Genomic DNA, 18,395 nt, shown 5'->3' on the forward strand with positions numbered 1-18,395 from the left:
CTGCAGGACTCATATGACAGTGAGCTTTACGAACGCTGTGAGGATATATCCGACCTCGTTAATACAGAGTTCGACCCGCATTTCCATCAACACTCGCTTCATTTACCCGTGAAATATAGTGATATCAACATGGACCTGCAGGACTCATATCATGATGAAGAGTTGATTGAAATTTGTGAACAAGTTGAACTGAAACATTCAAACTTCAAACCATATTCTCCGGCTTCGCCATCACCACCCCTATTAATCGGCAATCCTTTATTAATGACCTGGGAGGAGGAGGAAGAAGACGAGGAGGAGAAAGAACGAGATGCTATAGACATGGATAGCACACTTATATTAATAACTGATGAGGCATATGAGCCCTTATCATATGATACATTTGTATTAGACAGTGCCATACGATGTTCATCGCCTGTAGTATATGATGATTGGATATCGGAGTGGGGGGAAAACACGGGGGTGATGTAATATAGAACTATCTTCAAATATGTGTGTGTGTGTGTGTGTGTGTGTGTGTGTGTGTGTGTATATGTAATTAGATATTAAGTGATTGTAACACAAAACCTTTATTTTAAATAAACGATTAAATATTTTTGTTTGCATTTTATTTTATTTTACATACTTTCAATACCCAGATTGTGTACTTGTAATAAAACATAGGGGGAAAAATAATATGAAAGACATTGTTTGGTAAAAAACTTATTTATTACACAAAAATATTTTTCTAAACATATTCTTTACAACCCAATCATTGTATATTGTATTATTTAAAAAATAGCTTAAAATATCAAACATTGTTTTACCATTAAATTTAAAATAAATATAAACTAAACAATATTCACCGCAAACTGAGGTGAAATGATTTTGAACAGATACATGATTATATAACCATTTCTTTGAATTTCTTTTTAAAAATAATTTATGATAACCAGAAGGCTTTCTACCAAAAGAGTCGAAATATTCACCATTACCATGAATGTCAATATGTATGGCTACCCAATGTGAACCAGGCTTAAAATCAGGGTCTAAATTGCTTATGATATAAACTGGTAGATCCATGAAAACAGGTATTCTGTTAGCTGGATAAACGTGCGACTCAATATTAGGACAAATTTTTTCATACATATTTTAATTTCCTTGGTATTCATTATATAATAGGTACTTATTTAATGCACAGATGAATTCACTATCAAGGTTTAGGAACTAATGAACTGATGTTTTATAAATATAATATATATAACTAAGAACTAACTATTATAATCTACACTAACATCTCGGTGTTTGTTTATTTCAATTATATTATCAAACTCTGCGTAAACAATGCAATTAACAGTCGTAGCAAGAGCACTTTCAAATCGAACTTCTAATCGTACACTGCCGTGTCTAACAAGATTCCAATGAGAAGTCGAACTTGCTGATAAATCAGGTGTTAAATCGAAACACATCAAACAGTAACCATTTCCGTAGTCTGCTCTACTGATTGAATTTCCTTCATTAAGAAAATGAATACCCGTTCCAGAAAACAAGGTGTGATATGTTGAAACCATTAAGCCGCTACTGAAAGATGGTTGTAATGTTTTTGAAGGAACTTGATGTCCATCTACATATAAACTAAATAAGTTCATATCGTGATGATGAAAATTAAAAGGATTACTTTTTAAACTTCCATTAAAGGCTGCATTATCAACAAAGCCTATGATGCACCTTTTTGGGACTTGACCAAGGAAAATATTATCAAGTGATTTGCCTTGTACACCTGATGGTATTGTCAGTACTTTAACTTCTGCTCTTGTGATGGGATACTTAGCAGTTGTTGAAGCTAAAACTTTTTGATGTGCAAGTAAAACGCTTGGATTGATTTTTGTTCTTCTAATTATCAAACTTGCATCCATTATAAGTACTTTAAGTTTTTTATCCTGATTACACATGAGATTGAACGACTCCTTGGATCGTACTAATTTAACACGAACTTCGACACCATTTATTAAAAACTTTTCTTGGTTGAAAATGTCACCGTGCAGGTGTCCTATCATTTCAACTTCTTTGCTGTCTTTAATAAATTCTTGTCTTTTAGTCCACCCTTTATTATTTGCATCGGTTCCATTCATATGACCTGAAGTGTCTTCGTACCATAACCCACATGTGAGATGAGACTGTTTTGCTGCTGGTCCATAATTTAGTAGAGTCTCCATATACGCACGGTATGCATATGTGTTATTAGGCGGTGAGACTAGTTTTTGATTTAAATAAATATCCAATTGGTTGAAAAGTGAATGTAACCAATTATTAACTGGAGCTACGTGAGTTTCTGCTGACTTGATGTTAGTACCATCTTGATTCAATATCTTAGCTTTGACATGCAGTAAAGTGTGTGAAAGATCAATATAGTCATCACCTGAACCTGGTACTTGAAATTCAATAGGACCATCATCACTAAGAGAAGAAATAGGTTTATAATGTACCCACTGCCCATTTTCTATACTTGTTTGCGTTGATGGTAAGGCAAACAAATCTAATTCGGACTTAGCGCATTCGCATGAATGATTATGTAAAAATGACATTGTTTAAGTTGAAAAAATGTCGTTTATATACTTTTTATTTTTCCTTGTACCTTTCTCTCGAAAAGCTTTGGATGCAATGACACGTTCCTGTCTCTTCCGTTGTATTTTATACCCAGACCCCGACATCAAAGAATCGATTTTTTCATCAGCTTTTCTTTTTAAATTACTACTTGCACTTTTAAAACGGGACTTTAGTGATTCATCAATAGGACGTGAATTCATCATATCAGATAACAGACCAGCTCCTGCATTCAATGCTTCTTTACCTACCGTTCTAAAACCACTGGATAATAGAGGCAATACTGATCTAAACAACCCTCCTAAAAACTTCCTATACCGTGTCCTCGTTGGTGAGGAACACCTTTATATACAATGCCTACCCCTGAACCAGCTTGATGTGAATAATAATGTTCATATGGACAGCGAATATTTTCATGGTTGTGATTCATTTTATTCGCTGAAAATGTAGTTTCACGCATGAAGTTCCAAACTGGAATGGGACCTTTCCACCCGTATGCATTCTTATATCGATTTCAATTGTATCAAACTCTCGACGCATCACCGGTATGTAATGTGCAGGTGAAAAACTATGCATCTTATATGCTCCATAGATGTATTTTGTAGGGTCAAGTGGTATTATTCGTACTAACGATGTCATAACATCTCCCACCACTTGAGGTTGAACGATATCCGAGTAAATAAATAATTGTGATGGTAGACCCAAATATAAATTGGCAGGAAATTTTCCAAGTTGACATTGTATTAGGTTAGTATTTGGTTTAAATCCTAGCTGGAGGTTTAGAATTGGTGTTGCATGCACTGAAACTATTTCTTTGTGTGAAGAGGTCACTTTAATAACTTTCGATATTCTATCATAGCTAAATTTAACTTTGTTCTTTAATAATGAATTTTCATTAAAGGCTGATAAAAAATGGTCCATATCGTCATATGTGGTTGCCGGTATATGGGACTTATATTCAACTGTGACAGGTAATTTTTCATTTTGTAATAATACGTTCTTTTTTACGTACACTACATTTTCGTGTTCTTGCACGTTATACAAGGAACAAGGGTAATGAAACTCCACTAATCCGACTACCCATTCGCCATCTAATTTTACTGTCTTTGGGAGTTTAGTGAGAAAGTTTGCAGTAGTATTTTCGGGGTAGTACTGCATTGAGCTGTTACTCAACAAAGTTAAATAAAAACTATCATCACTCATGTTTCTTCTAATCTCGACGCAGATATCCAACTATTAAATTTATTTGGATAACCTTTCCACTTCACAAGCACCTCCTTTCTGTTACCTACTCCTCTTGAACGTATTATTTTATCTATTTTATAAGCCATGGTGGGGTTATAAGTAACTTTTTGTAACTCTTTAGAATAAAACGTGCCTGTGATTGGCTCATTTTGTAAATCCTTTAAAGTATAAACAAGATGAGGGGATCTGTCTATTATTGATTCGATAATAAAAATTTCATCGCTCCAATTGGTTTCATAACCTTTTTGAAATATGTGTTTATGTTTAGTTATTCTGACATGATCACCTACATTGAAGTTATAACTGTGAATATTTTTTAATCTATTTCTAGGCCTATCATATAAATTAGTCCACACAGTCATAATGTTGTTAAAATTAACATCTATCGGAGACATTTTAATACTAGAATGATAACTATGATTATATGAATAAAGGAGATCCTGTAGAATGTTGATATATCTATAAGTATTTTTATGTGTGAAATAGCGCCACATTTTCATTTTCAATGTTCTTTGAAATCGTTCTACGATGCTCGCCTTAATATCGGGATTATTTGTTGTATAGTAGTTAATGTTTTTGTTCTTAAAATAGTTCCTTACATCTTTGGAAACGAATTCAGTCCCTTTATCAGATTGTATGTGACGCGGTGTTGCCTTAGCTTCGGTAAATATATCATCAAAACATTGCTTGACTGTTTCCGAATCCTTCTTTTTCATAGACCTGGCAAAAGCGTATTTGCTAAATACATCGATAACACAAAGAATGTATTTAAACCCATCATTATATTTACTATATGTTCGCATATCACTTAAATCTGCTTGCCAAAGCTCATTATAATTAGAAAGAATGTATTTGCTTCGAGTAAAACGTCTTTGAACTGGTTTGTGTAGTGTATAAGTTTCCTGGGACCGTAACCAGTTTCTAACCTCATCTTTACTCATTCGCCCCCGCATTGCTTTAGTCAATTTGTCAATACTACTGTAGCCAGCTGGATTAGAAACATCGTAGTAAATCGTATCGATATCTAATAAGGGGTCCATCTCTCCCAATCTATTTTCTTTTTTGATACTTCGAGAGTTTTGTGTAAATTTGGTGTTGACGCTTCTTTGAACTGAGTGGATGTGGATCTAGTGTTTTTATATACTGGTGAATCTTGAGATTTATTAAGCTGGAGACTGTTAATATATTCTAGATTGGACTGGTTGCCTATGCAAGATGTAGGAACCCCAATATCATTTAAAACTGATGCAAATTCTTTCCAACCAGTGGGTTTTGTATTGCGTTTGAGTGGTCTCACAGTGTCACTTATCAAATCTGATATATTGCTTTCTGGGATAACTTGATTGTTGATTACGATTTCACCTCCTTCTTTCCACCAAATCTTTGGTTTATTTTTTAAAAGGGTATCAAGTAGAGAATGACTTCTTTTTTGGTAGCTTTTCGGTATTAATTTAATGATATGAGATGGAGTAAACTGTTCAGGGTAAGTGTGCGATGAAGGAGTGCTAGGAGCGTCATATTCATATGGATTCGAATTTGGTAATGTCACATTATAATCAGTTTCATCTTTTTTAATCTTTGATTTATCCACGTACATATTATAGTCGTCATGTTTATCTTTTATTATATCATCAACAATAATCGGTAGTTTGAACGGTCTTCGATCTGTTTCGGTAAAATGTAAGAAACGCTGTAGTGTTTGTGAATATAATGCCCATTTTTCACGATCCTCCATTTTACTTTTTAGTATTTTTTGCATATCCGCGTCTAAGCGAGATAAAGAATTCAAAGGAGCATTGTCATCGTGTTTGAGCTTTTCAATGAAATCAGGTTCTACTAGAATCATTTTCTTTGTGTTTTCCATTTTGCTTATGCTAATGAACCCAATAAACTACTTAAAACGGCACCTAATATAATTGGCAAAAACGCACCTCCTTTCTGAACTATAATAGTCTTCCTTATTTTTTGTTTACCCTTAGAAACTAATTTTCGTAATATATTTTTATGTTTATGTAACTTATTCTTTTCTATATTATCCAATGGAATTTTTCCTCTTAAAACGTTGTAAATGCATTCACAAATAATATTTATTTCATCTTCGTTACACGCGTTAAGTAAAGCTTTTCTATATTTCGGTTTCAGCGTGTGTAAAGCTTTAAGCAGATGTTGATGTGTGGTTACTCTGTCAGGCATCATTTAGAACTGACAAGAACTGAATGATTACTAGCATATTTAAATCCCTTTTTTGGAATATATACTGTACAACATTTGTCGAATGGAAATAATTTAGTTTTAAAACGACATATGTCGTCAGTGCTTTGTTTCAAATCAATCATCAAATATCCATGGGCCGTTGTGGTTGCATCTTTATAGGCTTCTTCAACAAATTTAGTATTTTCAGGATAAACTTGTCGAGCTAAATACCGAATTTGAGTCTTATCTCTAGGGTTCTTAAAATAAACAATGTATGTTGTGTTCAGAGATATGTCACGTTGTCCTCTCCCTTGATGAAACAGATTTTGTGTTATATAGAAAACGCTTAAATTTCTATGGTGACTACCTTTAGTAAAAATATCAACAATACGTCCATCTGATTCTCTCATTAAATCATCGATTATGAGTAGTTTAGGTTGCTTCCCATCAAACATACTTAAATCGGGAATACCTTGGATGTAAACAATGTCATTCAAAGTATACAGTGGCTGCATTTCATCATAGCACCAGAGCACTTCACTAAATTGTGTATTACACATTTTATCAACATTTTTTAAAAAGTTGGTAACAAAGTTTGATTTCCCGCATCCGCTTGGACCAGCAATAATAGCTGTAAATGGATGAATAAAATGATGCATTTTAGAAAAAGGTCTTCCTCCTATCAAGACTTTAATGAAAATAACACACTTTTTTGATCACCTATTTATTTATATGTAAAACTACAAATTCACGTATAAACTAAATTAATTATCATATTAATAATATTAATATCAAAATACAAATTATATATTACACATAGATATACACATCTAAATCTTATTGTTTTAAACACACCTTATGTAAAATAATAACTAGTCTAATTTTAATATAAACAATTTTCAGTTATTAATAAAAACATTTAATTTTTAAATAAACTTTTTTGATACAGATCATCCCCTATCAACCAACACAAGCTTATTAACAATAAATACGCTTAAATAAACCACATAATATACAAGTAGATCCAATTATATTTGTATCGATTTCGAAGTTATTTTATAAATATTGATTTCATTTCCTTAGCTTATAATGACCCCAAGCTAAGGTGTCGAATGATTCTTCACAAAGATATCTTTTAGTGTCGGAATGTGACAACGAAATTTTATTGATTTTTTGTGTAAAAATTACATGTTTTATAGACCTAAATCTATACATTTCTGATAGTAAATTTTTCTTTTCCATTAAACAATCTTTGTAGTCTTGTAGATTAAATTTATTAGTGACACATTTATTCACACCTTTAGCCTTAGACACTAATGTGTGATTAGTTTTTACACCGTTTTTATTATCCACTACATTTTCAACATTTAGCGCGTACATTTTAGACCTTAAACCAATAAATTCTTTTAAAATGTTACCTTTATTCTCATCTTTAAAATAACCTATTTTCTTTTTGTTTATACATGGAAAACCAAAAATATTATTAGGAGCATAGTCTGAAGTATCGAAATATTTTTTCAGGTCGTTTTTTATGTCAGAGTAAAAGTCTTCTGTAAAAACGTGATATATAAAACTATCTGTATCAGTATACAACAATTTCACATTGTTCTTGAATTTTTGCTGCATATATTCATAATGAAATGTATACATTAATGTTTTTGATAAGTCCAATATACAAAATCCTAAGTATATTGGCTTATCGTATAACACCGTAGTCTTTTTTAACTGAACTGCAGCTAGATTTTCAGAAAAAATTGAAATACTATGAAATTCAGGTCTTGCGATATAGCTTTCCACTCCTTTCATATGACCTTTGTCTTTCCAGTGTGTTAGCAATTTCACATCAACCCTTTTTTCAATATTTTCCATAGTCTTTCCAAAAACAGCATTGTTCATTAATTTATAAAAGTCTTTTTCAAAATCGGTTTCTGCTAATGTTCTCAACGAAGTGTTGAGATCAATATACTTTTTGAGCCAGTTAGTTTGTTTGAATTTTAATATTCTATGAACTTTAGTTAGATTTAATCCATTGGTTAAACATTGTTCAAGATTTCTGTAGTGGATAATATATTTTGTTTTATTGTTTAAATTAGGAATTAATTTTTTTTGTTTACTTTCGTCTATTATATGTTCGGCACAAAACGGTAGATCCGAATGTAAATCATGTAATGAATCTGGATACTCCATATCGACTTCTAAAATATACCCATAATCAGAATTGTTTGGAACTTTGAAGTCCGTATGTGGATCAACCCATTCAAATTCACCAACAGGAAGGTGTTGCGACATCGCCCAACCATACAAGTTATTAGCATCGAGGTAAATAAGATAAGATGACGGTTCATTTGGATTAAATTCTGACATATAATAATTATTTGACTTGCCATAACGATTGCTACATTGTGATATTCCACCTCGTAACCCTTTTTTAATAAATGCTATTTTATCAAAATCTGTTAAAAGTTCAAGTTTAATTTCTGTCATTTTTAACATAGCATCCCAACTGAGACCAGGAGCTGTAAAATAATGAGTTGGATCCAAATTATATGTTTCAAGACACACTGAACGAAAATTTTCAAAGATATCAGTCAAAAGGAGAACATCTGTTTTTAGATATAAATTTGAATAATCCAACATTGTCTTGCAGTCGAAATGAGACCATACACTTTGTGCATGTTTATAATCCTCATCTGTTATAGAGCTATCTGTTAAGGAACTGTAAAAATCATCTATTTTAGGTAACGATGTTGCATTAAGTGATTTAGTCGATTTCATAAACTCATATGGAAATATACCCTTCTGCTTTAAAAGTTTAAAATCTTCATATCTAGGGTATTGTTTCCTTAATTCATGGAATTGACGTTCTTGAAGGTTTCGGGCTAATTTATCTAAACTGCTAGACATGAATCTAAAAGAATCAACAAATCTAAGCTCTAAACATTTCCCATCAATTTTAATATTTTTGCTGAACGAAATATATTTTTCTTTATTTTGGGGTATAATTTCAGTAAGCCCGTCACGAAAATTTAATGCCTGTACAATAAAATGTGCATCGTAATTACTTAGATTATGAAAGAATATTGGTACAAACGATGGAGGTTTGAATTTATTATTACAAATTTTATGGGTTACGCCTTGGAATTTCCCTGTGTTCCAATCGTAACAGAATACGCTTTCTGATTCTAGCGCGTTATTACAAATAAAACATTTGACATTACCTTCTCCGATTTTATCTAAATCACTCTGAGTTAATTGAATGGGCTGTTTCCTAAAATTAATATATTTTATTAATTTTGCTAAGTCGTTATATAGAGTATTCATAAATACATTAGCACAGTCCGGACCTGTATATGAACGGTAACATGAAAGGGTATCATCAAATGAACACTTAATAAAATAACCAAAACTGTAAGCTTCATGTTGTTGAACATTTTTTGTGTACGATTTAGAGGGCTTAGGATTAGGACACTCAGATGATGTAGATGGTTTTGGACAATCGTATAATGTAGATGGATTAGAACAATCGGATGATGAAGACGAGTCAGAATGACTCGATGCTGGAGGTGGTACAGGATTTAAAAATGCCTCAAAATCTGCATAAACAACAAACGGTAATTTAAGCTTTCGGTGATATTTATCAAAAACAATATAATCGTTTGAAATGATATTACCGTACCAATCTCTTTTTTCTTCTTTTCGTGACTTGGTAGATCAACAACAACGTGGCTACAATCATTATTTTGATGATTTATTAGTTGTTCATTTGAGGTAAACGCTAGTAAACATCCATCACAAATGTGATAACTAGATTTGGTAGTTGAAATCTGTCTGCTTACTAGTCGAGATAGATTTCTGATGTAACAGTAATGTCCCTGGCTACCCTTACATATATATAGTAAGTTAATGTGTGTTGGTTTACGGCATTTGGTAAAGTAAAGTGGCCCGTTTACTTCGTGCGATTTTGAACTTTCATTGTAATACAATCCAAAAATATTAATACTTATATTATTTAATTTCTCTACTTTATGCACATCTGTTATTTTGACTGGGAATGGTATATTTGAAAAATTTAATTGGTTTCTGTGTGACATATAGGACGATACTCTTTGTGAATTGTCCCTAACCGGATATAATGCTGATAGAATTGCCCATCTCATACACTCATGATCATAGTTTTGAACGTTAATGATTGCTTTTTTTGTTTTAATATCATGTGGTAAATCAATGTAGGAAGACCCGCGCAAAGGATTAAATTTATTTAAGTTAAAATCTAAATATTTTATTTCTTTAAGGGCCCACCCACTGTCTTTTTTTTCAAAGTTAGAAATTTTATTTGTAAGCGCATTTTTTAAACTTTCTAAGAACTCTTCTCTATTGTCTCCTTTACATATCGTCCAACTTAAAATGTTAAAATCAAAAAAATTATTTATTCCCTTAGTTTCTTGTACGAATTCTGCATGCAATATAAAACTAACCTTGAAAATTGTGAGTTGTTTTATGGCGTCATCTATTAATTTATTTATCGAACTTTTAATATTTTCAAAAAATATTTCTGGTGTTTCAAATTCAAGGTTAGTTTTTTCCCTAAATGATTCTATCCTATATGTCAATAATCTATTACCAAATGCCGTTTCAATAAGCTGAACGTTGGGATGTAAATGCTGGAATTTTAAACTATTATTTTTATGTAAATTGCTTCGTAAATGTTGGACATAGAACCTCCTGGAAACGTTTTTCTTACATGTTTTACAATCAATTGTATCAACAGCAGGGGTGCACGACGACTCGACAATCCCTGACGTTGATGGCTGTTGCGGCTCCACGGTGACTGCTGGGTGCTGGCTTGGTAATTTTCGTGATATGGACGTTTCTTCCGACACTCTTTTTCTTTTTACTCCTCGTGTTGCAGCTCTAAAAATAAAAGTTAAAAATATCAAAAATATGCACACGAATAGATGTTGATCTATACAGGACAAAAGTATCTTATTTTGTAATACCTGACATTCATTTTAATTGACAAAGAGAACAATATGCCTCCATTGTTAGTACGCCATCTATCTCATCATAAGGTGAATTCGATGATCGCATAACAGTTACGTGACCATTACAAGGGGTAATATAGGGTTTAACATCACGATCGTGAGTTATACTATGATCTAGTTTTCCACTAATGAACCATAGTCTTAAATATTTATGAAAACTATTCAATAACACTGGTTTGCTAAACATTTTAATATCTTCACGAGTAAGCTCCATCGTAATGGTGTGGGTGCGTTTAGGTGCGTATTAACTATTAAGTGAGACAGAAAGATCAGGATTATACTTATATTACATTTCATCTGCCTCCCCCACCACTACACAGTTATTGAAGTTGAACGAGTTAAAATATTTATTTAAATATTAATATCTACTTACATATTTTGTTGTTTCTCGGCTTCTAAACAACGGTCATAAAGTTCATTGTCGAACTCTGTATTAACGAGGTCGGATATATCCTCACAGCGTTCGTAAAGCTCACTGTCATATGAGTCCTGCAGGTCCATGTTGATATCACTATATTTCACGGGTAAATGAAGCGAGTGTTGATGGAAATGCGGTATGGGTTCGCTCAGCATTGTCCGGCTATATATAGTCCCAAAATCGTTTGTGGGGAGCGTTGTTCGTTGGTGGGGAGATGATACGTGGGCGGAGTTGGGGGTGATTTATGGCTTTGTCTCTATGAAATATTTTTTACAGTCGTTTTGAGTTGCAATATGTTTAGTTATATTATAAACTAAATCATGAGTGTTACAATAAAAGTCATCGTCTTCGGTCTGCGTGTAATATTTGATTCTCGTATTTGCATGTTTCCAGTGTTGGTCGTTTGGAACACCCCGCAACTTTTTCATATCGTAGACGTCAATTTTTATGAGATGAGTGACCTTAGAAACGTCGGCTATGCGAGAAGCTATATAATTTGTCCCTCCATTTGCCAATTGAGCGACAGTAGATGAATATTCTAAAGCTTGCTTCTTTTTGGGCTTTTCGAAAAATATATCAATATTGTTGGTTCGTTTCTGGGTTCGAATTTTAAGTGGCTTTGTAACTTCAGTTTCATTATCACTCAAATTGTCATAATAATAATTTTTCATTGTGTATTCAAGAGAGTTCTCGTTCGATATCTAAAACAAAAATAAACATTTGTAAGAGATCGGATAGCAAGGGACACATGTAGATACGTAATATTTATATATAAATATAAAAAAGTCAGTTATAGTTAAGCTTACCTCCATTGTAGTTCGCTACAAGTTCTTAACAGCTTTTAAAATAGACACTAATGATGAATAATACTAGTATCACAATAGTTTGCACCACTTTAAATATACTTGTATCAATTGACACTATTTCAAACAAACCCATATGATGGACTGACGGTCCCATCGATTTGAGCCGTGCTTTTATTAGTGAACACACACATATACACTTTATACATATACGTCGCGGATAGCACAAAAAACCTACATTCTAATAAAACAGACATCCGTGCGTTGTATGGTAGAACATGTTGCAACGTGTTTGCGTCTACCAGACCAATTTTTTAAATGTTTTATAGTTAATGACAAAACTATTTATAAAAAAGAGACACCTGTCCGTTGTAAAGACACGACACGTTGCAACGAGTTTTGTATCAACCAGACCAGGTTTTTTAAAATATTTTGTAATTAAAAACAACAAAAAATAGACACAAAAAAACAGATCCTATGCGTTTGTCCCATTTCAACGTTATTACTATCCACCTGTGCGCTAAAAAGTGTCTTTAATTTATTGTTTTGTAATTCTCACGACCCTTGTCTCATAAGTCCTAATCTTTATTGCGTGGGAGCATACCTACATCGCAAAAACTTTTATAAATCGTTTCCAAAGAAATGATTCCCATGTCTATTATAGATAAAAAAACAGTCACACACCTGCTTAAAAATTATTACGCTCACAGGGATGTAATTTATGACCCTAAGTAAAAACCAATATCAGCCGGTGTAGAAGCAGGTAAGGTTTGAATAAATACTACCCAAAAAAAAATGTACCCGCCCATGTAGCCGTGGGAAGGGTGTCGATTAACGCAGAATCCGTTATTATATAAGCTAAGGTTTGAACAAAAAACTACCAAAAAAAACATACCTGCCCGCGTAGCCGTGGGACGGGCGCTAATATACGCAGAAGCCGTTATTGCATATAAGGAATCCTTAAGGCACAAAATTTTTAAAAATTTCCCCGCTTATGTAGCCGCGGAGTGTTCGAGAAACCGTTATATACCTACTACTAGTAGGTACGATTGACGAGTTGGTAATTTGAAAAAATCTAAAACTATGTCATAGAGACTGAAGTACCTAATCAATTAATTTGTTGAAACACTCACCTGGGGTATACTTAATCCAAAACTACATATCCAAGCTAAAATGACTAGTCGTCCACTCCTCGTAGCCGTGCCAATACTCTTCATGGGGTACTTGACAGCCAGCCACCGATCAACTCCGATCAACACCAATATATACGTACTCAGATGCAGTGAGAACATTTGGATGAATTTAAATAACTTGCATCCCACATTGCCGGCGTACCACTGCACTGTGAACATCCACGCTGCTTCCCCTCCGATACAGAATACTGTCACTAGCAAATCAGCTATGCTCAGTTGAAATATTAAACTGTATATCGCCGTCCAAGAAGGTCTCGCCCGACCTCTACTTCGCTTGCCTCTTCGTATACTTATTATAGTAGCAACATTCCCAAAAAACGATAACACAGCTATCACAGAGAGCACACTCCCTCTTATCAATGTCCCGTTTTTTAAAACTGGCGAGTGATCCCAACATCTTAGTCGCGTATCGTTGTAGAAAAACTCACTTTGAGTCAGATTCGCTGGATCTGTGCCATTGTGTATTATCGCTAGTCTTATGCATTTTTCTATCGGCCATATTTCAAATGGTGGTAGGTTATAGTCATATAATGTGGTATTGTTGCCTAAACTTTCCATGTTTCGTCATACGTTAGATTTTGGTCTGCCGATCTGAAACAAACAATAAAATATATATTTATATTGCAATACATAAAGTGTATTCAATTTATCCTTAAATACCAATTTGAACAATAATTATCACCCACTTATTTACAGGACTATATCAGATTGATCACAAAAGATACAATAGTTTACAAGTAATGCACAACAAACAATGATAAGAGTAGCGTTTGATTTATATCATAAAGAAGAATCGTTAAGAACAAATCGTACGGAATATGTAAACTTATTGTATTTAGAAGACTTCTTTCAATCATAAAATTTAACTGTGATAACAATAAGAAAAATCTCAGACCAGATACATTGTTTTTAATGATCATTATAAAGTCGAGCGATGAAGTACAATGCCTATGTCATTAATATTTCCTAAAATGTAACAAAATCATCAAACAGAATCTATTTTAGGCTTAACTGAAAAGGCCTTTAACACCTTTCAAAGGGTATTAACCCGACATTAATGTAAAGATTAAAATAATTTCATCTGCCAGAAAAATGAACAGCAATTTCAAAAGGGTATTATCGAACATTAGGCAAATACCTCAATGGGCACATCAGTGAAGTGTGAGCAGTATAATAATACCTATACTCTGTGTACCCCTTACATTTCATTAAAGTGTCAAAAGGGCCTCTACGCGTTGGCTTCGGCCCCGCGCACGCCTCCGAAAGGTCCGGAACACCATTGTTCCGTGATGGGAAAGACAAAAAAAAACCTATACTCTTGGTCTTGAGTTATTATTACATATATATATTATATATTTTTTTAATTGAAATTTCTTTATTGCCACAGAAACGAATTAACAAATTAGCAAGAAGGTACAAAAAAAACTTAACTAATAATAAATGAAATCTAAGTACTAAATTTAGATTCTCATCTTTATAATCAATATATACAGCCTCGACTGTACCTAAATAAAATTATGTGTTGACATCTCAATAGTGCGAGGAAACACATTTTATAAGTCGATAAAATGTCGATAAAAAGCACGATGTACTCGACCACCATTACGAAAGAAATAAAAAAATTGGTAGTTGTAAACAATTTTAAAAAGAGCTGTTTGTATTTTTTTTTCAATGTCAGATAGCGGTTGTTTATAATTGCAATAAACAAATAGGATAAGAAAGAGGTTTTGTAAGTTATGAGAAAAGTATGTTTTTAGAACTGTCACTCTTATTTTATTATTACAATCATTCCCGTGACCCGTACTATTGATGATTATTATAGTAGGTATGAAATTAGTTTACTGAAATAATAAATAATACGCTTACTAGGTACCTAATGTAACATTATGTAACAATATGACATGTAAGATAATAACTATAATAAAGATCAATAAATTTCTGATTCAAAAAATTGTTCGTATGGATGTCGATAAAATAGTCGATATTTAATTAAGCACTATTGAAAAGTGCATTTTTGCTGCCGTCGTCCGGGCTTCGTTCATAATACAAATAAATACTCTTATCGGGATTCCAACCCAGAACCATCGGCTTACTAGGACAAACTGGTCGTCTCCGGCGTCACTTTTACACTGACATAGCGGTATCAAATCACAGATGAAATCTTAAAAGGCTTGTTCGAATACGGAAATCCCCGTGTGGTGACGGGTTAAGAATTTCACCACCCCCTTTCTTCTTGTGGATGTCGTGGAAGGTGACTGTAGGATATGGGGTAAATTGTGGCGTAGGCGAGAGGCTGGCAACCTGTCACTGCAATGTCACAGTTTCGTTTTCTTTCGGCCCCTTATTTGCCAAGAGTGGCACTGTAACTTTAGCAGTTTCATGTGCCCTTTAAGGGAGACAGGCGTGATTGTATGTATGTATGTATGTATGTATGTATGTATGTATGTGTTAGTCATTCCCAACTTTTTTCAGAAAAGCAGGCAAATAGTCTATTAATATTCAGAACGTGATTACTACCTACACGAGCGCAAAATTTACTTTTTGCTTAGTAAGAAAATAAAAAGGAATTTACTTAGCGGCTTCCCTTTTAAAACAAGATACAATGTCAACATTTTATTTACAAGACCATCTGGAGGTTTTTACATAGGCAAAAAGTTTTATTTTTCGACCTAAAAATATCACGGCGCGGAGCAGCGAAGAAAAGCAGGGCCAGTATACCTAGCCTAGCCAACGTTATAATCGCTTACGCTCCATGTATCGCAGCTAGCTCTTCCTATCGCTCTTCTGAACCTCTTCTTCTTTCGTTCTTTTTGACGACCGGTCTGGCGCAGTCGGTAGTGACCCTGCCTGCTACGCCGCGGTCCCGGGTTCGAATCCCGGTAAGGGCATTTATTTGTGTGATGAGCATTTGAGCACACATATTTGTTCCTAAGTCATGGATGTTTTCTACGTATATAAGTATTTATATATTATATATAATTATCGTTGTCTGAGTACCCACAACACAAGCCTTCTTGAGCTTACTGTGGGCCTCAGTCAATCTGTGTAAAAATGTCCTATAATATTTATTTATTTATTATTCTGAAGTGGCACGACAGAGCCAGACTGCGTTTCGGTCTCCACGTAGCTCGTAGCGTCAACGATTGTCACTTTGGCTAGCCTAGTTGGTCCTCAAAGGAATTATGTTTTTGCACTAAAACTAAAGTAAACTGTGCTCCAAAAATACATCTTAAGCAAGATTTAATCATTGTGGTTTTTAAAAAGACCACTTTGAATTTTTAGCTTAATTATCCATGAAAGAATTTTATTTACAATAGATGCTACGTGTTTAGCATAAGACAATAACATTTTTTCCCCTCACCAGCTCGGAAACACGTGTTTTGTCCTTTAATAGCAGCGGGTAAAAACGCATTTTATTCACTAGTGCGTAAAGTAATTTGACCTTGAATAAAGTCAAATTAACTGCTTTAAAATTGATAAAAGTAGGTGAATCTAGTAATAAAGATGATTTACCACCTGTGGAACTACTGGAAGCAGTGATAAACGCATTTTTTGCGTTGTAGTTTCCTCGCTATAGTGAGGGGAAAAGTTTTGTGTTACACTCGGGTGCAAATGTATTTTACTTCTCGTGTGTTAAAAAACAACTTTGCCCCCTTGTATAACAAATAACTATTTTGCACTAAAACTATAGTAAACAGAACTGTGCTCCAAAAATACATCTTAAGCAAGATTTAATCATTGTGGCTTTTAACAAGACCACTTTGAATTTTTAGCTTAATTATCCATGAAAGAATTTTATTTACAATAGATGCTACGTGTTTAGCATAAGACAATAACATTTTTTATGAAAGGTCACAGGCGCTGTAATGACAGTGTTCACACTAGTACATTATGATACATGTGAGTAAAAAAGGAAGTTCGAAACGGGTGGCGATAAATTCCCTTCGGTCGTGTTTTAAACCGACACGAGTTACGACTTTTCTTTTCGCACGTGTATCGTATGACGTTTTTCAGTACAGATGGCTCTCCGAAGTTTCGACCTGACATAATAATGAACTACTTCTCGCACTAGTGCGTAAAAAAAAACACCATCTGTACTGAAATAGTACATTTCGATACAAGTGCGAAAAAGAGGAAGTTTGAAACGTCGAAACGAGTTACGAATTTTCTTTTCGCACGTGTATCGAACGACGTTTTTCAGTACAGATGGCTCTCCGATGTTTCGACCTATATAATGAACAACCAAAAAAAAAAAACTTCTCACACTAGTGCGCAAACAAAACACCATCAGCCCCTCTAGCACAACTTGCCTTGTCGCGCGCGAGTCCATACTTGAAGTCGCGCTTGATGTATGGACTCGCGCGCGACAAGACAAGTTGTGCTAAAGGGTCTGGGGACCGATTTTTGAATATCGAACGCATGAATTCGCCGTTCGAAAGTCGTTTTCCACAGACTTTCGAACGGCGAATTCATGCGTTCGAGATTCAGAAGTCGGTCCCCTGTACTGAAAACTTCTTTACAAGTCAACATACCAAAAGTATGTAATCACGTTTCTGAGAATTACGTCGTGTATACATGAATTTTGGAATGCAGGTGTGTACGGATGCTTCAGAACTCGATTGTATGGTACAGCGGGACAAATCTCGACTGGGGGCAATTGTCATTGATCCATTTTTTCCATTATTACACTATGATGTTGAGCTCTACATGTATCCACTGAACACGCCTACCATATATAACCGGTGGACACTCTATTTAATAATGAAAAAAATGTAAAACACGGAAAAAATGGATCAGTTACATTTGCCCCCAGGTCGGGATTTGCCCCGCTGTACCATATTCAAATTTAAATTTTAGAGTTCCTGTTCACTGTGTTATTAAGTTATAAAATCATATTTTAGTAATTAATTAAAATATA

The 18,395-nt window shown here is 33.9% G+C and overlaps 1 protein-coding gene across 2 annotated transcripts in view; it reads right to left on the minus strand.

The window, feature by feature from the left end:
- LOC125233752 (gonadotropin-releasing hormone receptor) overlaps nt 1-18,395 on the minus strand; it is a 171,699-nt gene that overhangs the window by 60,205 nt on the left and 93,099 nt on the right. For both annotated transcript variants that reach the window (XM_048139828.1, XM_048139829.1), the window contains exon 2: nt 13,418-14,068. In XM_048139828.1, the coding sequence (XP_047995785.1) occupies nt 13,418-14,035 (618 nt within the window). In that variant the 5' untranslated portion in view covers nt 14,036-14,068. The remainder of the gene's footprint in view (nt 1-13,417; nt 14,069-18,395) is intronic.

This window comes from Leguminivora glycinivorella, chromosome 15 (assembly GCF_023078275.1).
Source record: "Leguminivora glycinivorella isolate SPB_JAAS2020 chromosome 15, LegGlyc_1.1, whole genome shotgun sequence".
NCBI classification, from domain to species: domain Eukaryota; kingdom Metazoa; phylum Arthropoda; class Insecta; order Lepidoptera; family Tortricidae; genus Leguminivora; species Leguminivora glycinivorella.